The sequence below is a fragment of the Alosa alosa genome, chromosome 1 (assembly GCF_017589495.1).
Source record: "Alosa alosa isolate M-15738 ecotype Scorff River chromosome 1, AALO_Geno_1.1, whole genome shotgun sequence".
NCBI classification, from domain to species: Eukaryota; Metazoa; Chordata; class Actinopteri; order Clupeiformes; family Clupeidae; genus Alosa; species Alosa alosa.
In genome coordinates, this window is record NC_063189.1 from 3,858,577 (window position 1) to 3,884,984 (window position 26,408).

The 26,408-nt window shown below is 45.0% G+C and overlaps 1 protein-coding gene across 1 annotated transcript in view; it reads right to left on the reverse strand.

Annotated features, from left to right (window-relative positions):
• Positions 1–26,408, reverse strand: part of eprs1 (glutamyl-prolyl-tRNA synthetase 1) — a gene marked incomplete in the record, with an annotated part of 40,995 nt that overhangs the window by 12,347 nt on the left and 2,240 nt on the right. The window contains 21 exon segments of the mRNA XM_048250320.1: positions 87–296; positions 539–590; positions 749–1,020; positions 1,527–1,775; positions 11,614–11,835; positions 12,280–12,400; positions 12,432–12,544; positions 12,756–13,166; positions 13,413–13,530; positions 14,104–14,216; positions 14,915–15,122; positions 15,970–16,106; positions 16,389–16,499; positions 20,518–20,577; positions 21,009–21,093; positions 21,447–21,680; positions 23,608–23,779; positions 24,117–24,309; positions 24,789–24,915; positions 25,374–25,474; positions 25,666–25,808. Coding sequence (XP_048106277.1) covers positions 87–296; positions 539–590; positions 749–1,020; positions 1,527–1,775; positions 11,614–11,835; positions 12,280–12,400; positions 12,432–12,544; positions 12,756–13,166; positions 13,413–13,530; positions 14,104–14,216; positions 14,915–15,122; positions 15,970–16,106; positions 16,389–16,499; positions 20,518–20,577; positions 21,009–21,093; positions 21,447–21,680; positions 23,608–23,779; positions 24,117–24,309; positions 24,789–24,915; positions 25,374–25,474; positions 25,666–25,808 — 3,452 coding nt within the window.

Genomic DNA, 26,408 nt, shown 5'->3' on the forward strand with positions numbered 1-26,408 from the left:
CATCTCCCTCTCTCCATCTCCCTCTCCATCCATCTCTCTCTCTCCATCTCCATCTCTCCATCTCCATCTCTCTCTCGCTCGCTCACCTCTGGGGCGAAGTCTGCGATGTGGGACTTCTCCTTCTCGAGCGCTGCCTGGGACACGAACATGGGGAAGTAGCAGTTCTCCACGCCCAGCTTCTTGATCTCGCCGTCAAAGAAGTCCTTGATGGCCTCCCAGATGGAGAAGGACCAGGGCCGCAGCACGTAGCAGCCACTCACGTCGTAGTACTCGATCATCTCCGCCTTCGTGATCACCTGGAGGACGAGAGGGAGGGAGGGAGGGAAGGAGACACTCAAGAGTCTGCCATGAGGTAAAGATGGAGGTAAAGTCTCTTTTTGAACTTTTAGATACAGTCTGTTTTTAACTGCAAACACAAATATTAGAAATGTAGGTTTAAGTTGCCACATTTACACAATATTATAAACTGGTGCTAAACTGAGCTATACAAATACACCAAATGCCAGAGTATGCTCAAACAAGAGGTTATTCCACAGACCTGCGAATACCAATCAGCCAAGTTCTCCTCTTTCTTGGCCTCAAGTCCCAACCTGCAATCAGTCCCACCATGTCAATCACCAACCTCAGGGTCTCTCACAAGCCAGGCTGTGCCATCAGCAAATATGACTAGATCTAGATTAATACCATAATCATGAAGTCCTCAATGGAGTTCCCTCAGACACACACACACACAGTCACACACACACACCTGGTTTGTTTCTTGGGTCCCTCTCCTCCTCCGGCTCCCCCTGCTCCTCCGTCCTTGTTCGCTGGAGTTTTCTCTCCTCCTTTCTTCTTCCCTCCTCCCTCTCCTCCCTGCTTCTCCGACTTGTTCTCGCGCTCCTTGCGGCTCTTGTCCTCGCCGGCCGTGCCAACTCCGGGGGCCCCGGGGGTCGTGACGGGCTTGTACTCCTCGCCGGTCAGGGCCTTGTACTGGCCCTTCAGTTCCAGCAGCACCTTGACCGCAGCGTCCACCTGATCCTGAGGACAGCACACACACACACGGTGACAATCAGGGCAACACAATCGTTATCATTAATCACACATATTGTGACCACACACACACACACAGTGTCTTTCAGTGCAACATTGTCAAGGTGATATTATCTGACACATGGTGGACCAGTTATTGTTATTTGGTGGACCAGTTATTGGTCATTTTTTTAAATATTGGCAGTTAATTTACTGTAGCATTAACACAGTAGTCAATAGTTACTTTTTATCAGTTAAAAATAAGCACTATGTCCATAAATTGCTATAAATTATCACAAAAGGTGTCTCAGTAAACTTTCCCATCAATGGGAAATATAGTTAAATATTTCAGAGAGAGAGAGAGAGAGAGAGAGAGAGAGAGAGAGAGAGAGAGAGAGAGAGAGAGAGAGAGAGAGAGAGAGAGAGAGAGAGAGAGAGAGAGAGAGAGAGAGAGAGAGAGAGAGAGAAAGAAAGAGAAAGAACCATTGTAAGAGCACGAGAGAGACTCCACTTACCTTGGGGGCCTTCTCAGTCTTGAGTTTCCTCACTAGCTCCCCCTGCTGGGAGACCTGGGAGAACAGTGCCTGGGCCTGGGGTGAGCTGGGCTGACCGGGGCTCGGGGCAGGGGCAGGGGCGGACGTCTGGGCGGTAGGGGCAGCAGTGGCCGGCGCGGGGGCCATGCCAGGCTTGTAGTCCTGCCCCGTCTTCTGTTTGAATTCAGCCTTCAGAGCCAGCAGCTGCTTCACAGCGCCATCTACCTGATCCTGCAGGAAGTGCATCAGAAAGTGAGCTAATTATATACAATATTTTAAAGTATCGTCAGAGAATGTCTAATAAGGGGAGAACTGCCAATCTCGGAAAACTTCCGGTTTCTGAACTGGTTGCAGTTCCTTCTGTGGTTCCACATGAGGGCGCTCGTCCACGAGTGCAGAATGAATAGAGATCTATGGAGCTGTACCCCTCAAAATCCACTTTTCTCGGGATATAATTTTTTTTCAAGTAAATTGAATATTGTATTCGAAAAGGGGGACAAAGAAAATACACTTGGTTGAGTTTATATTTTTTAAAGTCACTTAATTGTTCTAAAAAGCCTTTCAAACGTGTTGACGTCATTCATTAGCACAATGCTAGCGTGTTATGGGCAACAACGACCCAACCTGTAAGAAATCAAAAGGACATAAGTACTCGTTCATTCAACTTTTGACCTATAACCCATGTTGAAGTTATACAAACTACAATCAAATCTGAGATTTGTCAATGACAATCAGGTGAAAGAGACAAATTTAGCCGTCTAGCTCCATTGACTCCCATTCATTTTGCACTCATGGCGATTGCCCCCAGTGGAACTGCAACCAAAATTCGGTACAATGGGACTTAATACAGAGTGGCCAGGCTCTCCGTAGACGGGCTCTGGTATCGTCGTCGGTAGGTAGGAAGGAGGGGTTATGGTTGGCTAGTTAGCGAGATACATTATTCATCCCAAAGGAAATTTACAAATATATTAGTATATAAAGAGAGTTTTATAGCATAGTACAGGGATCACCAAATGGCGGACCGCGGTCCGAGTCCGGACCGTGACGTGATCCTATCCGGACCCTGACCATAATAGCCTAATTTAGATTTTAACGTAAGATTTCAAAGCTGCGCTAAATGTTTCATTGGTTAGGATAACAGCATTTACTTCAGGAGCTTCAGGAACCATCATTTCGCTTGCTGCTACTCAGCCAGTGAAATCTGTGAATTCTGATAAAGTCGAGTCAGTGAGTAAAGTAGCCTACTATGGAGAAGAGACTGATAGCCTGAAACAGGAGAGGAGAGGAGACGGGACGAGAAACAATCAGATGGATATCTAAGTTAACGATAAGTAAGTAAGTTATTTTCAAATCATCGATTGCTCAAAGAGGAGAAAGCTAGACAGCGAGAACAGAGCTTTATATAACGATACGGGGGCAATACCACGCAAAACTGGCGTCCGTAACGCCAACTAAATATGGATGTGACAGTTTTGCGCGGAATTGACCTATCGCAAGCCCCGCCCATCGAACGCGGATGAGCCAATGGCAGTCCAGTAGCTCTGCACATGTAGATAAAGTCCGACAGCTTCACCTTACGGCTCCATAGAAATGCATTGGAAGCCGTGATTTTTTTCCGGTTTAATGGGATTGTATAGTGATGTATAGTGATGTAAATGGAAAAGGGACGGCCAAACAACATGTGTGGGATTAACGCAACACCGATACACAGAATAATGGCTTTCAATCTTGATTATGCTTTTTTGTTATTATGTTAAATTATCTCCTATACGCTGCTTTCCCAACAACAAGCCTTGGATAACCAGCAATGTCAAGACCCTTCTTAACAGGAAAAAGATGGCGTTCAGAGAGGGGGACATGGCAGAGCTGAGGCGCGTGCAAGGGGAACTCAAATTCAAGCTGAAGGAAGCTAAGGAGGATTACAGAAAGAAGGTGGAACAGAAGCTGCAGGAAAACAACTTGAAGGAGACATGGGACTGCATGAAGGTTATCACTGGCCTGAAGAAGAACAGCAGCTCTGTGGAGGAGGACCTGGACAGGGCGAACCAGTTGAACCACTACAACAGGTTTGACTGCCCTGCTCCAGCTCAAATGGCGGTGGTCTGTCCACCATCCCCCAGCCCCCACCCTCACAATACCAGCGCAACACTCACCTACATCATCACAGGCTATCGTACCCCCACCATCACTGGATTTTGCACCCCTCCCCACATGGCGATCCACGAACAATGAGGTGACAATCCACCTCAGTCAACAGCCATCAGACACACAGATCCCAGATGCACCCCTCCCCCTCCCCTCCCCTTATACCCCTCACCATTACAACAGATCAAGTGACAGTCCAACTTAAGAAATTGCGCAGCAATAAAGCAGCTGGGCCTGACGGACTGTGTCCAAGGCTACTCAAGGCCTGTGCTGCTGAACTGGGGGAGCCACTGAAGCACATCTTCAATTTGAGCCTACGCCTTGGACAAGTTCCAACACTGTGGAAGACATCATGTCTTACCCCTGTCCTTAAGAAGCCACACCTAGTGAGCTTAATGACTACAGACCTGTAAGCTCTTACATCACATGTGATGAAGACAATGGAGCGATTGGTCTTAGGCATGCTCAGACCCCAGGTACGCCATGCACTTGACCCGTTACAGTTTGCTTACCAGGAGAAAGTGGGCGTGGACGATGCCATCACTTATCTTCTACACAGGACACATTTCCACCTGGACAAGGGGAAAAGTGCTGTGAGAATCATGTTCTTTGATTTCTCAAGTGCTTTGAACACCATCCAGCCCCTCAGATTGGGAGACAAGCTCTTGCAGATGGGTGTGGACGCTCACCTGGTAACCTGGATTACAGATTACCTGACCCGGCGACCACAGTTAAGTCCAGACTGAAGAACTGTCTCTCTGACACTGTGATCTGCAGCACCCGGGGCCACAGGGAACTGTGCGGCTCTCAGTCCTGTTCACCCTGTACACATCTGACTTCTGCTACAACAGAAGTCATGCCACATGCAGAAGTTTTCTGATGATACTGCAATTGTGGGGTGTATCAGGAACGGGCAGGAGGAGTACAGGAGCTTGGTGGAGGACTTTGTGCAATGGTGCAAACTCAATCATCTTCAACTTAACACTTCAAAGACCAAGGAGATGGTGGTGGATTTCCGCAGGTCTAAGCCCACTCTGCTACCAGTCCACATTGATGGGGTCAATGTGGAGGTGGTTAGCACCTACAAGTATCTGGGTCTCCACCTGGACAATAAACTGGACTGGTCAGCCAACACTGATGCACTCTACAAGAAAGGGCAGAGCAGGCTGTACATCCTGAGGAGGCTGCGGTCCTTCAATGAGTGCAGTAAACTCCTTAGGATGTTCTACCAGTCTGTTGTTGCCAGCGTCCTCTTCTATGCAGTAGTATGCTGGGGAGGAAGCACAAGGAAGAAGGATGTGGGGCGAATTGACAGGCTGGTAAGGAAAGCTGGCTCTGTAGTGGGAGCTGAACTGGAGTGCATCACTTCACTATCTGACAAAAGGACCCTGAACAAACGGATCAACATCTTGGACAATGAGTGTCACCCACTCCACAGCACTATTGTTAAGCAGAAGAGCCTGATCAGCTGGAGACTTCGCTCACTGCCTTGCACAACTGACAGACTGAGAGTCATTTGTCCCCAGGGCCATTGAACTGTTCAATGCCTCACTAAAGGGAAGAGGAGAGATAGACTATGCAGAGAAGTCTGTCTCCCTCTTCACCCCCTCCATGTTTGGTACTGTCTGTCCACTAGCCACTTGTACCACTGTCTTTATGCCTCACTGTTTGCATGCTATATTAGCACATATGCATACCCCCCCCCCTCCATGCCACAGCCGAACTGTGGCCACACTTATACATTTTCTTAAATAGTTAAATATGTAGATATATAGACTTTACTTTATTTCTGCATTTTTGCACTGTTGGACTTACTCATTTGCACTGTGACCACTATCACCATGACACTTATTCACACAGAGCACCTTACCATACCTTACTATGCACAGAGAATCACAGGCTCAGTCCCTGCCTCAGTCATTGCAAGCGCCTCTGATTGATTAATCACCACTATGTGGATACTGTTTTTAGAATTGATTTAGATTAAGTGTTAGTTAGTATAATTTGTATTTTAGTATATTTAGCATATTCTTCATCTTCTACTGTCCTTACTGCTTAGTTGTGTTTTTATATATTATATACTTTAATTACTCTTTCTGCTGTTAAAGAATGTGTTTGTGTTGTATGTATGCTGCTGAGACCTTGAATTTCCCCTGGGGATCAATAAAGTATCTATCTATCTATCTATCGATCTCCCAGCTCTCCCCTATTTTAAGCAAAGGGTTAAGCTTTACTCCTTAGCAAACCACAATGAAACAGTGCTCCACCACATCTATGGATTAAGCCAAACAGTTAACTCAATGTAAGTAAGATAAACAAGATAGTTTATTGTTCTCAGCACTGCCAGCATTATGTATAAAATGATTGTCACTTAGAGGAGACTCGTAACTAAGGTTAGCATAGTTAGCTAACCGCTGCTAACGTGCTAGCGTCGCCTCATCAGAAAAGCATGGGGCTGTGCACAGTAGTGTAACATTTATTCACCATAAATTAATAAAGTTGAAGTCGCTCTGCAATGTAGACTATGTTTCCGTTTATTTGCAGTACCATGTTCCTTACATGACATGACCTGGTGCCCTAGCAATATGCATGCAAGTCAATCTAGCACAGCTAGCTATTAATATCAGGGAGTCCCACTCGCCCCCCGTCTAAGTTTGTCACCTAACAAACCTAGATATTAATTTTTATACATGTGTCTCCATGGCATACTGAAGTTGTTCAACGGATTCTAAATGAAATCAGGTCTGTGGCTCTGTAAAAGAGCCTCTTAGGTAGTGCTGGGCGGTATACCGGTGTATATTTTCGTTATGATATGAATTTTTAATATACCGCCATACCGGTGTATTTGATTACACAACGTTGGGAACGCTACGCCGCGCGACAGTGTTTCAGACGGGACTTTTTTCACACGCACGCATGGTGCCACTGCATAGTGAGGGTAAACACAAAACACCTTAAGTTTTTCCCCTGAAGTATGACCCTTAAGGCTTAATTTATCCTTAGATAAGGGGTTTATTTAAGGGTGTTGCACAGAATACCTTAAATTGTTTCTTTAGTTAAGGAAAAACGTTCAGGGATACTGCGAAAGGGATTTACCGTCACGATTCTATTGAGATTGTTCAACAGCAACTAGCTGGCTAGTAGGTGATGTTAGTTAGCAACCCACCAAACACAGTGAAGTTTAATGAGCTTATCATTCATCTCACCTTAAGAATATTCGCTGAAATGATCCAGGTAGCAAGTAAAGCATGTTATAGACATGCACTGAGCAATACACGCTGGCTAGTTAGAAATGATCCTGACTGTCATCAGTGCACCAAAACGAACTTTTTTGTTAATGTTTTGCCTAGCGAACCGAACCTCACGGCAGGCTAACATGACATCCACATTCACATGAAGTTAACGTTAGCCTACCACTAACGTCATGTAAACCACACAATAAGGCATGTTTCTGATAGGCCTATTTGACAGAGTAAGCATATTAGCAGAGAGGTTTCATTTTAAATTGTATAATTTTCAAAAAAGTATAAAGTTGCACAACTTTTTGTATTGGTTTTATAGGCTACAATATGTTAGTGAAATTTGCACAGTACAGTTCTGTATTTTGACTGCAATTGTCTTTGCATTCTGATTAGATTCTTCATTAGAATCATGAGTGGCTCTTTGTAAACAGCATCATTTTCTGGGGCCATGCAAAACTGCATTACCACTAGTGTGGAGTTATTCTACATCATGACAGTAAAATAGGCCATCCTTAGTCAATGTACTGCAGCAATTCCTCCCTCAATCTGTAGAAAATGCTGTGAACATTTGATTATGCATGAAAAAAAAATACCGTCATATACCGTGAAACCGTAAGAATTTAGAAAAATACCGTGATATACATTTTTGGTCATACCGCCCAGCACTACTCTTAGGTTGTAACTTTTACAGACAGGCTTACAGCATTGAAGTTCTATGCAACTCCGGTCTTAACTGTCGGACCACAAATCTAGTTAAGCCTACATGCATTCACTGCCCAACAACGTGATGTTCCTGGGTTTCCAGGATTTCAGGTCAACATAAAAAAAAAAAAAAAATAAATTAAACTTGCTGATTAATGGGTTCAAGGAACCAGCCTCGTCTCAGCTCAAATTTTATTTTAAGTTCACGTTAAGATCTTAAAAATAGCCAAGGCTACTCAGTTTTTCTCCCCAATCACTCTTATCTTGCCTTATTTATCCTCATTTCGAATGTTGCCTTTTAGGCTACTTATTTTATTTCACATTAAACATTAGGCCTAGGCCTACAATCTTCTATTTCGTGAATTTCCCCTTGGGGATCAATAAAGTATCTATCTATTTACAACTAGGCTCCATCCATCCATCCTAATATTATATGTATATATATATTTTTAACAAGGGGGCACTAGTGAGGCACTGATTAGAGTTCTCAACAGGTCGGGTCGGCCCGACAAACCCGACGGGACCCGCAGGTTCGGGCCGGGTTTGGGTCGAAAATATAAGCAAATGACTCGGGTCGGGTCTCGGGCTTAATCTTTTCCGCTTAGTGAAAAAAAAAACATTTATTAATCATCGCTGCTGTTCACCGTAAAGAAAGTCTGGTTACTGGCGTTACGCGTGCATCATGGAGAGGGACGGGGGCAGACCTGGCCAGCGTGCAGCCTTTAGCCTGGATAAGAAGATGGGAGTTGGTGAAAAGTAAACTTGCCGCAGGTGAATTCACCATCGCTACTACAGGAGTGGGAAACTCAGAGGTGGAAAGTGTTTGGAGTGGTGCTGGATTCTGATGGAAATTCTACAGGTTATGTGTAATGCTCAAAATGTAAGGTGCTGATGAAATATGTGACCCTGCAAGGCGAAACCAGTCGCTTTGGTAAAATTTACAAAATTAAGTTATTGTGCTCACATTAACGGCCATAAACTAAGCTTCCCAACGACATGTAGCCTATTTAAGTAAATTGTCACGCTAATGTATTGAATCTTCACCCAAGTCAGGGTTTAACATTCAAAACGTATGTTATACGTCGGGCCGGGTTCGGGCAGATAATTCATGTTGATGTGTCGGTTACATCGGTTCCGGGCTTTAAAAGCCACGGGCCGGGTCGGGTCAGGTTGTAATTTTCAGGCCCGTTGAGAACTCTAGCACTGATTAATTCAAGGGTGGCATGAGGCAAAACATCCAGATAAACAGAAACAGGCTCAAGATGTGAAATTAGCACAAATACATTAAGGAAACCAGATGCAAACACCATACTCATAAATTGAAGGACAAAAAAACACAAATACCTTACCCTCACATAACATTTCTTTGTATTTTAATAAAATGTAATACAAACATATTAAAGTTAATTATCTAAGTTGTCTGTCACTGGGCTATGCTGTTCTAAAACAAATTCCATCATGGGGACATTAAAATATAATCAATTTTATTATATTACTGTAAATGAAGATATACAAAATATACTCATCCAAGACATTTCCCCCACTCTATGGCCATTTTTGTAGCTGTTACAATAATTTGACCTGCTTTTTTGTCTATTTGTTTATTTTCTCAAGAAACTTGAGGTTGGTATGAAGGAGTGTATTGTGTACTGTATGTGAGCAAACATTGTGCACGTTGCACATGATGCAACTTCTTGCAGGGAAACCACATAACCGGTTCCATGTGTTTGAATTGGATGACTAAAGTTCTCAAGAAACTTGCCTAAAATCTCAATATTCTGATCACAACAACTCTGGGCAAATTACAAGTCAGCACCAGTGCTGCATTCATTGTTTTGCACTTTTATAATCACATCACCAAAAGTAGGTTATTGGTTTTACCAAAAGAATTTGGCACTATTTTTAAACTACAAACCTATAAAGTATTTTGATACAAAATATGATGCCATTTTTTTCCAACTAAATAAAATAAAAATGACAACATACTATTTTGTATTTTACATACATGTATCAGACATACTGCCTATCCCTGGCTGTTGGCTGCAGCAACTCAAGCTAGGTAGTACTGATTGTTTTGTGTTTATGTTAGTTTTGATCCAATTTGACAGCTTTGCTATGTTGCCCACCCAAAATTTCTACCAGCCCACCCAAATATAGTAGCCTAGCCTAGGTTAGAACCAGCCCTGCCCTGCATGGAGACATATTTTACAATAATAATGAAGAAAATGTTAGCAAAACTTTAGGTTTTTGTTAATGGAATCTCGCCAATCCTCATTCATCTATTTGCGCAACAGCCCACATTCTGCCTTCAATCCAGCGAGACAAGTAAAATAAATGTTTTTTTTTTTTTTTTTAAAGCTGTCATCGTCATAGGCACAATATGTAGGCTACCTCTGTTAAACCTACACAAAGTTGTGTATTAAGGAGTATTTCCTGATCGGGAAACCTTTAAGTTCCAGTAGTTCAATTGTGCCTTAGGGCCAATAAAGGCAAGCGTGTTTGCCACTTACATTCTGACACTTCACACTGCTGCAAGTGCATCAAAAAAGGTCCCGCTTACACCATGTTAATGGCCAATGAACTTAGGATTTGGGGTGGCACCTGGGGTGGCCAATCAAATTTCAAGGGTGGCCTGTGCCACCTGGAGCCACCCCTCTGGCTCCGCCCCTGTATATATATATATATATATATATATATATATATATATATATATATATATATATATATATATATATATATATATATATATATATACATACATACACATACATACATATACATAGCCTAAACATTATGATACTCCGGACCTTTGCTTGAGGAAATTTTCCGTAACTGGACCTCGCTGAAGATTAATTGAATACCCCTGGCATAGTATATATAGACCATTTACATCCTACAAAAAGGGAATACAACCAACCAGCTACAGTACAATGTTCAATATTTTTAATTTTACACCTTCTGTGTTTTCCATACGTTGACTAATTTGTGGCTGGGCACCACGAAATCAAAACCGGCCACCACACATTGATGTTCTATGTTGTAGGCCTACTATTTAAATTAAAGATAAGATAAAATAATTTCATTGAGCTGCACTTTTTACTCACGCAGCCTTTCCTCGCCCCGCCCGCTCCTCCTCATAGACGCTCCTCCTCTGCATGTGCATTTAACAAAGTATTCACGATTGTTGTTGCCACATAGAAGCCCTGCATAGAACACAGTGGGCTAAATTGCTATTAAATCCGCTTAGCATCGTGACCATGCTGCGCTTGTTCAAAACTGCTGCATTAAAGTTAAAGTAAACTCTGCAACATAGTTTAGTCTCCTCAATGTACTAAGTTAGGTTACAGTATGCAATCAAGCAGTATCTCAGAGCTAACGTTAGAATACTGTTTGGATCTCAAGTTTAGCAAGCTTACTTGCAGATGCTTGTATTCGTTATTCACTCATTTTATTGACTCAATGTTTGCAAAATCCCGATGTAAATGGAAAAGTGTTTTCCAAGACTCAAAAGTGCTTGTCCAAAGGAGAAGTATGAACCGTTATTTGAACTAACTACGTTATGAATTGCATCCACACATCAGCAGCCTTTTAACTGTGTTAATGTTAATTGCAAGGATTCCCACACAAACGTCTTAAAATGACAGGCACTCAATTAGACATAGGCCTACACTACTGAACTTTATTGAATGCTACCTCTGACTAAGAATGCATTACTTTGCACTTGTATAGTCTTTTATTTTGGAATCTTAAGAGCAATAAACATATATTGCAATGTTAAAGAATTCATGTTTTTTCATTCAGATATGTAAATAAACATGTATAAGTTGCTATTTGTGAATTAATGGGGAGATAATCTAATCGAAATCGAATCGGACTGAAAAAATGAATCGTTAGATTAATCGATGCATCGAAAAAATAATCGCTAAATTAATCGTTTAAAAAATAATCGTTTATCCCAGCCCTAGCGGGCGCCCTCTGACCTTTGGTGCCTTCTCAGACTTGAGCTTCCTGACGAGCTCTCCTTGCTGCGCCACCCGCTCGTAGATGCCGTTGGCACTGCCGGTCGCCGTGGCAGCAGGGGCGGACTGTGTGGGGGCAGGGCTGGCGGGAGGGGTCATGCCAGGCTTGTACTCCTGGCCCGTGAGCTGCTTGAACACCGTCTTCAGGGACAGCAGCTGCTTCACCGCCGCGTCCACCTGATCCTGCAGGGGGTGACAGAGAGAGGAAGAGGGAGAAAAGGAGAGAGAGAGAGAGAGAGAGAGAGAGAGAGAGAGAGAGAGAGAGAGAGAGAGAGAGAGAGAGAGAGAGAGAGAGAGAGAGAGAGAGAGAGAGAGAGAGAGAGAGAGAGAGAGAGAGAGAGACTCTATGTTCACAAAGTGGGTACAACTCTTACAATTCAAACATTAACAAGCCATTCATCTGAATACAGATCAACCATGAAGTTAACTCAGAAGTCACCAGAGTCACATCTCTAAGAGTATTACCATCCCATAGCCATGTTTATTTATTGCATACTTTTCCATTATACTTAATCTGGCAAATGTATTTAACAGTGAACAGAATAAGGAATAAAGCAATGAGGCAGTAAGATTAAAGCCATGTTGTGTGAGCACAGTGGATTTGTTTAGTTTTGTTTGTTTGTTTACCTTGGGAGCCTTCTCAGCCTTCAGCTTCCTGACCACCTCGCCCTGCTCCGACACACGACCATATAGGACGGCGAAGGACTTCAGGGGCGGGGGCTTCGAAGCTGAGCTGCCGGGGGCGGGGCTGTTATGGGGGCGGGGGCTGTTGTGGGGGCGGAGCGGGGGCAGCAGTGGGAGGAGCCATGCCAGGTTTGTAATCCTGACCCGTGATCTGCTTGAACTCGGCCTTCCGAGCCAGGAGCTCCTTAACGGCAGCGTCTACCTGGTCCTGAAAGAGGGGGTAGAAAGAGTGTTTAAAGAGACCGGAATGCAAGTGAGATTGTGCAAAGATCTTTTGATTTTTATTCATCTTATCAAAATCTAAACAAAAGGTCTTGTAAAATGTTCTAGCTCCTTATTTCTCTGAAATAAGTTGTATGACAACACAGAAGAAGTCTTTACAGAGACTAGAAGAACGATGCTCAGAGACATTGACTCACCTTGGGAGCCTTCTCAGTCTTCAGCTTGCGCACTAGCTCCCCCTGCTGGGCGACGCGTGTAAACGGACAGGAAGTGGCGTCCGAGGCGGCTGCCGGGGCGGGACTGGGGCTGGCAGCGGGAGCGGAGGCTGGCGCGGGAGCTGGCATGCCGGGCTTGTAGTCCTGTCCAGTGAGCTGCTTGAACTCGGCCTTTAGCGCCAGCAGCTGCTTGACCGCGGCGTCCACCTGCTCCTTGGGCGCCTTGGCGGTCTTGAGCTGCCGCACAGTCTCGCCCTGAGCAACCACGCGGTTGAAGACCGCCACGGCGTCCGAGGCAGCGCTGGGGGCAGCAGCGGGGGGGGCAGCAGCGGGCACCGCAGCAGGGGACGCTTTTCCCTTCCCCTTAGCCGGGGAGCTCGGTGCAGCTTTGGCCTGCTCACAGAAAACACAAATAAGACACGCAACAGTGTTTCAAAATCTCAACGCACAAATAAGACACGCAACAGTGTTTCAAAATCTCAACGCACAAATAAGACACGCAATAGTGTTTCAAAATCTCAACGCACAAGTATGGGTATTGTCAGACAGACTTTCTGCACACCGATAGTTATATTATATATAATGAATATAGTTTTAAATATCCTGTTTTTCTAAATTATACTTAATAATATTACTCACTGCTTTGGGGGCTGCCTGGCTCTTGCTCTTGTCCTTGGAGCCTGCGGTGGGCATCTCCTTGGTGTGGCCATCAGGAATGTAGAGCAGCACACAAGGACTCTCCTTACAGCTGTGAGGGCTGGGGGGGAGGGCAACCCAGGGTCATCAATCATCTCTACGCACATCTACTGACTATGCTAGCCATACCAGTGTTTCCCATACATTGACTAATTTGTGGCGGCCCACCACAATATCAAAATTGACCACCACACAATGATTTGCTCCCATACAATGACATGCTGTGCTAATTTGTTAAAAACTGTTGCATTCAAGTTAATTCTGCAAACCTACCACCACAAATAGAATTCAATTATGTGGGAAACACTGCATACAGTAGCCATACAGATCTTAATGTCCACTAGGATGGCTGCTGCTGGATGAAGAATATTTAACAACGTCGTTGACAAATGGAGAGATCCACACTTGTCAATGACATTTCAAGCCAAAAGGCTGCTCTTCTGAATGAGCAAGCGAGAAACAACACAAGTCAGCACACCAAACATATCTACTGGCCTGTGAAGAGTGTTGGAAGCTCAACGTGTCCAGTTGCAACACTCTCACTATGGACACTACTTCTACAACACACAACAGAAGGCCAGAGACTATCTGTGAAATGGCTGAGGATTATGGAGTGTCATAGAAAAAGAGGAACCTGATTGGCTCGTAGGGCTGATCGCAGATGTAGAAGCCTCGTCTCTGGAGCTGGATGATGTCACCTTTCTTCAGTTCTTTCAGGCAGGGGTCCCCCAGCATCTTCTCCTCCGTCTAACACAACAGGATGTTTACAACTCACAACAGGGCTCTGTACATGACCTTAAGGAGCTTGAGGAGAATGGCATGCATCCTCTTAATCTAAACCTGATGTAGATGGCAAATACAAAAGTTGCCGTCAGATAGACAGATCTTTTATCGTCACTGTATGAAATACAACAACATTCTGTTGTACACACACACACACACCTTGTACATACACATTCATTCCATGTTCTCAAATAAATAGCTAAAAAACAGAAACAGTAAACGCAGAAGTTATTGCATTGTGTTGGAAGTGAACAACAATGTCCTATTTACTGCTCATTCTCTGGCACAGAAATATTCATTCTAAACTCTTTACTCTAAACTCTAAGCCGAAATGAGGCGAGAGATATCTACTTCATAATTAGTGTACGCCAACTTAATTATTCTCTAGCAGTAGCTCATGCAGTGCAGAATCATGAAAGCCCACACACACCTTGCGGGAGTCCCACCTTGCTCTCATGAAAGCCCACACACACCCTGCGGGAGTCCCACCTTGCTCTCATGAAAGCCCACACACACCCTGCGGGAGTCCCACCTTGCTCTCATGAAAGCCCACACACACCCTGCGGGAGTCCCACCTTGCTCTCATGAACGCCCACACACACCCTGCGGGAGTCCCACCTTGCTCTCATGAAAGCCCACACACACCCTAGCGGGAGTCCCACCTTGCTGCTCTTATTGATGTAGTCCTTGAAGTCGTCCTCCTTGCCCAGGACGGGTTTGCTGATGAGGTGCTGGTAGTTGACGCAGACTGTGGGCACCATAGGGGCTTTGGGAGTGGACGCCAGCCAGGTGATCTTGGTGGTCTTCTTGTAGTCGGTGTTCTCCAGGTTCAGACGGCCCTCCAGCGACGACACTGCACCACTGCCGTCTCTATGGCAACCCAAGAGATTCAAAGAGACGCGTCAGTGATCATGACATACAGTCTTTCCTTCTGCTTTAAAAGTAGTCCAACTAAGATTTGTTTGATATTAGTTTGACTATTCATTAGTTTTATTGAATTATTGTAGCCTTCCTTGTAACTCAAGTTCCTTCTTAAAGCAACAATATGTAGAATTTTGCCACGTTTAGTTGCAGTACGTTTTTCAAAGGATGGATAAAGACAGCAGTCGCTTCCTGTTCACTGTCCAGGCTAAGACCTGGGCTATACCGGGTCTGCAAGTGAAGTGCGAATAGTTTTCCGAATGTACACGCCACTATCAGGTCCAGTTTTTCCAGATTACAGATTACAGTTCCAGAGGAAGATAATTGTTGCAGCAGATGCTTCGCCAGTGGACCAATCAGTTACAGGCCCGCTGTAGCCTCTCTGCTACGGCTCCCACACACAGTTGCGTTCCGTCAACGCATGCCAGTGGGTGTTCCCAACGGTAGCTATGCAAATGACTTGAAGCATAACCGTATTTTGATTGGCTGGTGCCTTCCGTTGTTGTCCGGCGATGCAGCAAAAGTTGAACTGTTCGACGCGAGCAACGGACCCACAATTCAGTTCAGCAACGGATGACGTGAGCCCATGTGAAGTGGACGGGCTGCGTCTCCAGCACTGCACCGCACGCAGCTGTGTGTGGGAGCCGTGAGTGCTATGGCGCTCTGTGGTCCAGCATGGAGAAGCCAGCTAGCTATTGTTTGTTTATCTATTTTTTTTTTTTCCTCCTTACAGTCATAATGTCTACAAACCCCTTTTACACGCCCAAATGAGGAAGTTAAGGCAATGCCAATGGACCTGTGGATCTTGGTGATCACGATGTTGCCCCAGTTGATGAAGGTGACCATCTCTCCCTCGGTGAACGTCTCTGCGTCGGGTCCCTCCACGTAGACCGTCGGACCGTACCAGACCTGCTTCATGCCCACCTCAGTGTTCTACAGGATACAGACAAGGTTTCATCCTCATTTTGAAACTCTCATTTTTATATATTATGCATTTATGTAGCCCTATAATGTGCAAACTATTTTTTGACTTAAAAAAATAAAAAAAGCTACTGATTCTGGCAGAACAGGTCACATATTTGAGATGTGTCAATTCAAATAAGTGCTTTTATACCTTGCGTCACTTTTTACTGCTGTAACAACACAAATGTGATTTAACGCAGATTCTGTAGGCTCTGTTAGGACACTGCAGTAACTAGGAATGCAAGGGCTGACCTTGGGGTGCTTAGCAACCTCCTTCATTTCCTCCTTGGCCCCAGCGATAGAGACGGGAACGAACTGAGACTCCGACAGCGCTGTGAACCGGGGAGCCACCGGGTCGATCACCTGCGGACACCAGGGGGAGACAAAGAGAGAGGAAGAAAATAGATAAGCACGAGTTTGCCCGTCAGCGTTTTGCCTACTTATAAAACATATAGGCCACATATCTGCAACCTTACTGGATGGACATCTATGCCTCTGCAACTCAAAGACACAGAGGAAGACAAAACCACACACAAGCTGGTGATAATAATAATAATAATAATAATAATAATAATAATAATAATAATAACACACAGCACATCTCTGAGCACTGCAGATGGGCTGCTAGGAACCGTGGGATGGAGTCAAAGACAGTGATGTAGACGCAGCCAATAAGCATCAAGCAGGAGCATCACACAGGCATTAAGCAGCAGCAGCACAAACACTGCACTGCAGGGATAGCCACACCCACAGGCACTGCAGGGATAGCCACACCCACAGGCACTGCACTGCAGGGATAGCCACACCCACAGGCACTGCACTGCAGGGATAGCCACACCCACAGGCACTGCACTGCAGGGACAGCCACACCCACAGGCACTGCAGGGGACAGCCACACCCACAGGCACTGCAGGGATAGCCACACCCACAGGCACTGCATGGCTCTTATACAGCAACAACTGTGCATGCACTCTGCAGCTCTTAACATAAACCGTATCGATCATACAGATAAACAACGTGCGCTCCAGAATAGCTTGCAGGCCGTTTATGATCAGAAATATAAATAAACAACAGATCAAAATCTGTAGGATAGGGACAATAATCATTCCAAATTAAGGCTGTTTACATGAAGCTGCCAGTCCATATGGGTGGGTGGTGACACACAGATGCATGACAACACACAGAGGCTATTGCAGTGGGGATGGGTAAGAGAAGAGATTAATGCCGAAATACTGCACCACGTTTAAAAGGAAAAAAAGATTTGTTCGTCTTCCAGCAGAAGGCTGTACTATGACGTAAGACTTCCAGGTAACTTCAGGTGTAATTGTTGTTCTCCAAACACATCTCTTTAGAAACTATAGCTGCTCAGTGCAGTGTTCTTTAGAGACTAGCAGTTATGCCACATTACAGCTGTCTCGTAAAAGGACTAGTAATTCAGAATGATGTCACATGTGAAAATACAGGCTAGTTGTGTTCCAGTTGTTAACAAGTTATGAAAATGCTACTGTTTGTTAGCAATTGTTTGTTGTTAGCGATTGTTACCAGATATAGCAATACCAGATTGTAACAAAGCATTACACAGCATGTTACACGAACAAATGTCAAGCCAAATAGCGACAGATAGAGGTTGGAAACTATTGTTTCTATGACACGTGAGACACAAATCGAACTGCTAATGAACAGTGCATATCTACGGCTCTCATTTACTGTTAATGGGAATAGCCATCTTTGAAATTGTCTAATTGAGCGTTATTCTCAAAGTGACCTGGACTAGCCAGTTACCTTGCTTTATAGTGACCTGGACTAGGCAGTTACCTTGCTTTATAGTGACCTGGGCTAGCCAGTTACCTTGCTTTATAGTGACCTGGGCTAGCCAGTTACCTTGCTTTATAGTGACCTGGACTAGCCAGTTCTTGCTTTATAGTGACCTGGGCTAGCCAGTTACTCAGGCCTCCACCCAGTTAAAACCTGGGCTTCTGAATTTCACCCTGGGCTAGCCAGTTACCTTGCTTTATAGTGACCTGGGCTAGGCAAGTTTTGCCTTTTAGTGACCTGGGCTAGCCAGTTACCTTGCTTTATAGTGCAGCTCTCAGGCTCCACCCAGGAAAACCCTTCTGAAATTCCCCTGCAATGGAGCAAGTTTGTGAGCGAGGCGAACCTTCAATGGGCGGCCTGTGGCGCCCGCGAACCTTCATTTCGGCGCCTGTGACGCCACGAACCTTCATTTCGGCGCCTGTGACGCCACTTATACAGCATGTTGGGACTAGATCTCGTAGATGTTGACCAACAGTTTGTTCAGGACTGCCAGTTTTTGTCATTTACGTTTCTTTCCTTTAAAGTTATCAAGTGATGGACAGTGATGACTGAAGGACAAACAGAGCGATGAGACAGAGGCGAAGGTGGGAAAACGAGAAGTGGACAAAGAAAGAAAGGAAGAAAGGACGGAGGGAGGGAGGGAGAGAAGGAAGGAGTACCTTTTTACAGTTAACTGGCAGCTTGGAAACAGAAGAGTGAGATGCCGTTTTAATGCCACACACGTAAGGACAGGACTCAAAAGGTCAAACACACACACACACCCACACGCATACACACACACACAGAATGGAACACACCTAAGACAGCCATCAGTTGAAGCTGTCAACCACACCAGCATAAACAGGTATGACTTAAATAGCCCTGACGCCACAGAGAAGCAGTAACAGACTTCTCCAGCAGCCAGGGAAGTACTCAAGTTGTACCTGGGAGCGCTTCTTTCTGTTTCAAATGTACTGGAACCTTCCATGTGCAGTGTATTGACTGCTACCCATGCATTAAAAACACAAAGGAACAAATGCAACCCAGCACGGGCAGTGGGGTAAAAAAACAAACAAATAAAAATAAACAAAAAGAAGACATTCGCCAATCATGAGACAACAGAAAGCATTACCTCATCATACATATCTAAATCATTTGGGTTGACGCCTGACCTATTCCAATCAAACTCAATGAGGATGAGACTAAGCCTTGATAAGGTGATATCGATTAGGTGATATTGGTAAGGTGATATTGATTAGGAGATATTGATAAGGCGATGTTGGTTAGGTGATGTTGGTAAGGTGATATTGGTGAGGTTGATTAGGTGAGGTTGATTAGGAGAGGTTGATTAGGAGAGGTTGATTTAGGAGAGGTTGATTTAGGTGAGGTTGATTTAGGTGAGGTTGATTAGGTGAGGTTGATTAGGTGAGGTTGATTAGGTGAGGTTGATTAGGTGAGGAGGCAAAAGGGAAGCTCTACAGGTGATGCCGAGGACATCAGCAACATGCTGCAGCAGATGAGAGAAGAGCAGTGGTCAAGATGGTCAGACAGGGAGAGAAGAGCAGTGGTCAAGATGGTCAGTCAGAAATGGTGGTCTGCAGCTGGAAAACAGTGGTAGGAAACTGCAGATACCACACAGGTGGTGGTCAAGAACAAAACCATGAGAGGAAAAATAAGTGATGGACAAACAGATGCAGGAAAAGGGTCACACGGACAAACACGCATACAACAAACAAAAAAAAACAAACAAACAAACACTCAGGGTTGGTTAAGGAGGAAGGGAGGTTCTGAACAGATAACGGTTCTGAAATGTGAGAGCAGGAAATGACATGCAACAGGAAATGATATAAGCAGAGCCGACAAGCACTGGGGAGCTCATTCAGGCAATCATGCAAAACTCCACAGCCAAACCCAGAGGAACACGGCAGCCCCTGTGATGAGTTCTAAAGACTACCCAGATCCACTCAAAACTAGCTGCTGCTCACGCATGGGAACTACACTAAAAGACTACCCAGATCCACTCAAAACTAGCTGCTGCTCACGCATGGGAACTACACTAAAAGACTACCCTGATCCACTCAAAACTAGCTGCTGCGTACAGTGTAGTTGCCACAGTGGGATTAGGGGTGGGGTGGGATTAGGTGTGGGGTGGGTTTCTGCCACAGTGGGATTAGGTGTGAGGTGGGATTAGGTGTGGGGTGGTTTTCTGTCACAGTGGGATTAGGTGTGGGGTGGGTTTCTGCCACAATGGGATTAGGGGTGGCGTGGGATTAGGTGTGGGGTAGGTTTCTGCCACAATGGGATTAGGGGTGGCGTGGGATTAGATGTGGGGTGGGTTTCTGTCACAGGAAAGGGTGGACATGGGCTCCGTGTCCGGGGGGATTCAAATATGTGGTCTAGTGACAACCCTGTAAATTAACTGAGTAAAGCTATGGTCTACATTCTTCTCGTAAAAAAAACAAATCCACAGGACTCGTTTTGGGTGATTTACAATTTACTCCTAGTTAACTTTTCCGGGTACTTGAAATACCCCCAGGCGAGTCAGTGTGGGACTAAAGGTGATGAAGGCCAGCACTCCCTCTCTTACCTTTTTGTTGAAGGCCCAGATCTTGTCCCACTCCATGTTGACCACAGACCTGGAACCCCCCTGCAGGAGGACACGATGGAAAACATACACAGAGGGCAAAGGTCACCAGCATGGAAAACATACACAGAGGGCAAAGGTCACCAGCAGCATTTTACATGAATATGCTTCCATTATCTATAAAAATGCAAAACAAACTGAGTTAGGGCTGCACAATTATCGTAATATGAATCGATGCAATTACCTAACCGCAAAACCTACAAATAATAGTGCAGATACACATTTATGACTTTTGTATCCTCCTTGACTGTGCCACTTCTGGTTGATGGGTATGCATAGTGTGTGAGGGGCACAGCAATTCTGATTGGTGAGCATCACAGTCGATCAGGGGTGCTGTGCTTCTTGTGTACTGGCCATGCTCAATAATCAGGGGTGGCACAATTTGAACTCAAAGATTCTCTGTCACACTAACACGCACACACACACACACACACCTGAGCAGCGATGAACTGTTTGAGGCCCTCCACAGTCATGCCCCTACGCAGGACTCCTCTAACGGTGGGGAATCGAGGGTCGTCCCTGCAAGAGAGACACAAAGCATTAACCAGGTCACCTATGTCACCTTCTGAAGATCATAAGCATTAAACAGGTCACCTTCTGAAGATCATAAGCATTAACCATGTCACCTTCTGAAGATCATTAACCATGTCACCTTCTGAAGATCATTAACCATGTCACCTTCTGAAGATCATATAATACTGGATGTTTCCCCAACACACATTCTCTTCTCCAGGAAGCTAAATTTGCCAATGTTTTACAAATAAATTATGATACTATTCTATAACTAGCCAGTCATACAAGTACAAAATACCAGCTGGTTAATAATAATAATAAACAAAAAAGTAATAAACAAAATGAGATCCCTGACTCACCAGCCATCTACGTAACCCTCGTTGACGAACCAGGTGAGCTTCCTCTTGGACAGGACGGTGTTGTTGAGGTTGAGGCGAGCGTACTCCCAGATGTAGGGCTTCCTGAGCTTCAGGGCCTCGATCAGCCAGTAGTACTGCTCGTCCCGGTCGTGATACTCAGTGGTACGCAGCGCGTGCGTCACCCCCTCTATGCTGTCCACGATGGGGCAGGCGAAGTCATACGTGGGGTATATCCTGCAAAGATACGAGAGAAAGGTTGGTCAGCACACTGTTCTTTGCTCCAGAAGTACATTTATTTACTTAAAAAGGCAACGTTTCGATCGCTTCGGATCTTCACCTTTCTCTTATATCTGACACATTACTTTTTTAGATGTGCACACCAGCCCTCTTAGTGTATTCCGCAAAGGACAGAATGGGAGGTGGGGATAAGTATAAGTACATAAACTCTTTTGATCCCGTGAGGGAAATTTGGTCTCTGGATTTATCCCAATCCGTGAATTAGTGAAACACTCAGCACACAGTGAACACACAGTGAGGTGAAGCACACACTAATCCCAACGCAGTGAGCTGCCTGCTACAGCGGCGCTCGGGGAGCAGTGATGGGTTAGGTGCCTTGCTCAAGGGCACTTCAGCCGTTCCCACTGGTCGGGGTTCGAACCGGCAACCCTCCGGTTACAAATCTGAGGCGCTAACCAGTAGGCCACGGCTGCCCCATCTGGTGCACATCTACTGGTTAGGGCTGGGCGATATATCGGTATTACGACTACGACCGATATATTTTTGAAAACGATATGTAGTTGAGACAATATCGTAATACCGGTATCATGTCAAATAATGGGCCATTTTATCAAAGCCACTTGCTCTTCTGTGTTCAGACCATTCAGATAGCCGCAGCTCTGCTCAACTGCGCCCCCTTGCGTGTGCACGTTCTCCCTCGCAGCACTAAAAAAACTTTCAAACATGACGGACACGGAGTCAGATTTTGTTTACCTTGATCAGAGGTTGGTGCTGATGCCTATTCCGTCGGCACATCACCGGCTAGACCGAGAATTCTCGTTGTGAAATCAATATTCCACTGGAGCTCCACGCAGATTTAAGTTACAACACTGTTTACAGCTCTTCGACTCATGGTAAAATGTAATTTTTGGTATATAGCCTAGCTAATTTAAATACACTGATGAATGGTTGCGTTTAGCGATATACAGTAGCAGATCTAAAGTCCTCAGGGAGACAACCTACACGCTGATTTTATTAAGGGATATGCAGCGACTTCGCGAGCAGTTAGGGCATCATTTTTATGATTCCTGAAACCCCATTCAATCGTGCATAGGGATTTTTCTTACGAACCGGAACATGCAAAAATGAACGCATACAAAACGATGGTAGCGTCTATCACACTACACTATTATTGTTTAAAACTATTTTAGTTGTTGATAGCCACATGTCTAGGCCATCATAGTCTACATTTGCTTGTCATCTAGGCCCTATCAAACCCTTACAGGTAAAAAAACTGCATTGTGTGACAAAACTGCAGGTTTTTTCAATATTGTTATTACCCAAAATAGCCTATTGCATTGTGCAGTACAATGTAGGCCTGCGTTGTCAGTCAGGGTCAACTTTTGGTCTTTTGTTATTTGCACAGCTTTATCAGAGCAACTGTAGCCTATGCCTATTGTAGGCCTATGTTATTGTTTACACTTAGAGCAGTCTGAAATGAATATAATTAAAACTGGCTGTGTTGTCATAATTGTGGTGTTGAGTGAATATATGAAGCACTTCGCTCTTTCTGTTTGAAATATCAATATCATATCGTATCGATATCGTATATCGCCAATCAGCCCCAAAATATCGGGATATCAGTTTTGGTCCATATCGCCCAGCCCTACTACTGGTGTGCTTTACGTGCATCTTGTGCTCCCCCAAGCCAGTTCACCAAGGACATGGGCCACGGTAGGCGGCAGACGCTGCAACGCATTTGGAGCTACCGTCTGGGACGTCAACTTGACAAGTTGGATTCAGATTCAGAAATGCATAGCTGGTGGCCGCAGCAAGTGACTCGTGACACAGTTGAAGGTAGCGAGGTAGCTGGTAGCTGCCCTCTGCTTCGGACAGACCCATAGCGTGATGGCGTACGGCGTGGCGTAGCGCACGCAGGACGTACCTGTAGGTGCTGCCGGTGCGCGGGTGCGGCTGGTTCTTGCAGCGGTAGAGCGTGGGGTCGCGGAGACAGCCGTTGTTGGAGCTCATGTCCATTTTGGCGCGCATGCAGCAGGTCTGGCCGAAGTCCGTCCCTGCCTTCATCTCCACCCACATCTTCATGTTCTTCTCCAAGGCTGCAGGGAACACACACACGCACACACACGCACGCGCACACACACACACACGCGCGGCACACACACAGTTACCATTATCACATCAAGTTTTAGCCACAAATATTTATCTGGCATGATTCTACAAAACAACTGCTTCCTAGAGGCAGGTGGTGCACGTGACACCTTAAATGTAACATGCGTTTATGACCATTCATATCTTTTTGTGTACGAACACTTTCGTGTGGGTTTTTGTGTGCTGCGTTGCTTGTTGACGGTGTAAAGCAAACAGCGTTGCCTATTTGAAATTCACTATAATAAATAAAACTGATCTGTGTGTGTGTGTATGTGTTCCACGTACAGTTGCTGCGGTTCTTGGACTCCACCCTCTGCTCGCGCTCCTGTTTCATCTGCTCGGCCGGCGTGTCGTCTATGTAGGCCTTGCCGTCCCTCAGGAGCTGCTCCGCCAGCTTCTCAATGGTGGGGAAGTGGTCGCTGGTGTAGGTGAACTGGTCCGGCTTGATCTGCAGCATGGCCACGTCCTCCAGGATCACCTGAGGACAAGAGGGGGCAGAGGCAGGGGTTCCGATAAACCACAACATTGAGGCAGCTGTGTTCAACTGATCATTCTACAAAGGACATCACGCTAAACGGTATATAGCTTCACAAATGCTGTGTTTATCGGTAGCAAAATCTGTGGCGGCTTGAGTATTCACTGTTAAATCACACCACACTATGGTTAGCTAACACATTAGTGAGTGCTGATTTCCTAATACACTAACATGTTAACAAGTGCTTGTTTCCTAATACACTAGCTAACACGTTAGCGAGCGCTAGTTTCCTAAAACACTAGAGAGCGCTAGTTTCCTAACACACTAGAGAGCGCTAGTTTCCTAACACACTAGAGAGCGCTAGTTTCCTAACAAACTAGAGAGCGCTAGTTTCCTAACAAACTAGCGAGCGCTAGTTTCCTAATACACTGGCTGTATGTGGCCTGAATGCTCGCTCTCCTCCTCTTCCTCAGCTCACGCACCTTCTCGAAGTCCTCCTTCTCCTTCTCAGGGTTGGTGTCATCAAAGCGCATGATGAGTCTGCCTTTGAAGGACACCTGGTAGTGCTGGTTCAACAGTGCCGCTTTAGCATGGCCAATGTGCAAGTACCTAAAACACCAAAAAAAAAAAAAAAGCTAAGAAAACAAAAGGATTTTCTTCCTCTACAATAGGGTATGGATTTTTCTGCTCTTGAAAAGTGTGTCAAAATAATTTCTGAGGAAACATAATTCTAGGACTGAGTACATTTAATTATGCTTCATAGGGCTAACAAAATTAAATCTTTTGCAGATTTTTCAGATGTAAAACATGTCAAGGGCCACTCAAACTAAGCCAAGATACGGTCAACAACCCTGTGGTGGTGAAGGGGGTCCAGCTGCTAGTTATCTATTGTGTAAAAGCCTTTCATTAAGCTAGCAGATAGGTAGGCCTATTTAAAGACATTATGCCCCAACTTTTTAATATGTTAAATATTAGAGAACATTTTTATATTGTCTTTGTTAAAATCTACAAATATTAAATTGATGAGGGCCTTTATCATCCCATACTGGTCAGGCTGCGTTACTCACCCGCTAGCCTCAGGAGGAAATCGAACCACCACCTTTCCCATCTCCGCCCCAGGCAGTTCCACGAACTTCCCCACGTCAGCTTTCTTCTCCTTCTCCTCCGTCTACACGGCCAACCACAAAACACCATCAACACAACAGCCCAAAACACCATCAACACAACAGCCCAAAACACCATCAACACAACAGCCCAAAACACCATCAACACAACAGCCCAAAATACCATCAACACAACAGCCCAAAACAAGACTAACCGTGTCGGTGAGGGTTGTCAATTTAATTCTGCTGAACTTACAGATTTGCTGGGGGCCATTTTGGCGGTAGCCCACTTGTTGCCCACAGAGGCGAAGGGGACTTGGGAGCTCAGGAAGGAGTACCAGCGGCACGTGTGAGGGAAAGAGCTGGCCTTGGCCAAGATGGCCTGCCATTCACCACTTCCTGGATGACAACAGGAAGAGAGACACACTCAATACAGAATTACTTAGACCCCACAAAGATCCGACACACAGAACATTTTAAAGAAATTGGAGCATGTTCATTCTTCATAATAAAGATTGAAAAGTTGGAGATGCACAACAATTAACCTTCTCAGTAACTAGTGTCTATTACCGATATGGAATCACATTAACCACCCAATAATAGCCTGACGAGCCAGACCCACGTCAAGTTGGCTAGTTCAAACTTTTGCCAACTTAAAAGTCACGCTGTTCGCCAACAGCAACATCCACCTTCTTTGTTTTCAAGTAGCAGCGAATTCATGCCGAACTGTTGCAACTCTGCCATCAATCATTTGCCATCAATCATCTGCCATTAATAATCTGCCATCAATCATCTGCCATCAATCATCTGCCAATCAATCATCTGCCATCAATCATCTGCCATCAATCATCTGCCATCAATCATCTGCCATCAATCATCTGCCATCAATCATCTGCCATCTGCCCGCCTACTGACTCTATACACGATGTGGTTGGCCTTATCGAAGTTTAATTTTTCCACCTCACAAGCCAACGGAGAGTTGCTGAACTAGATGCGTCT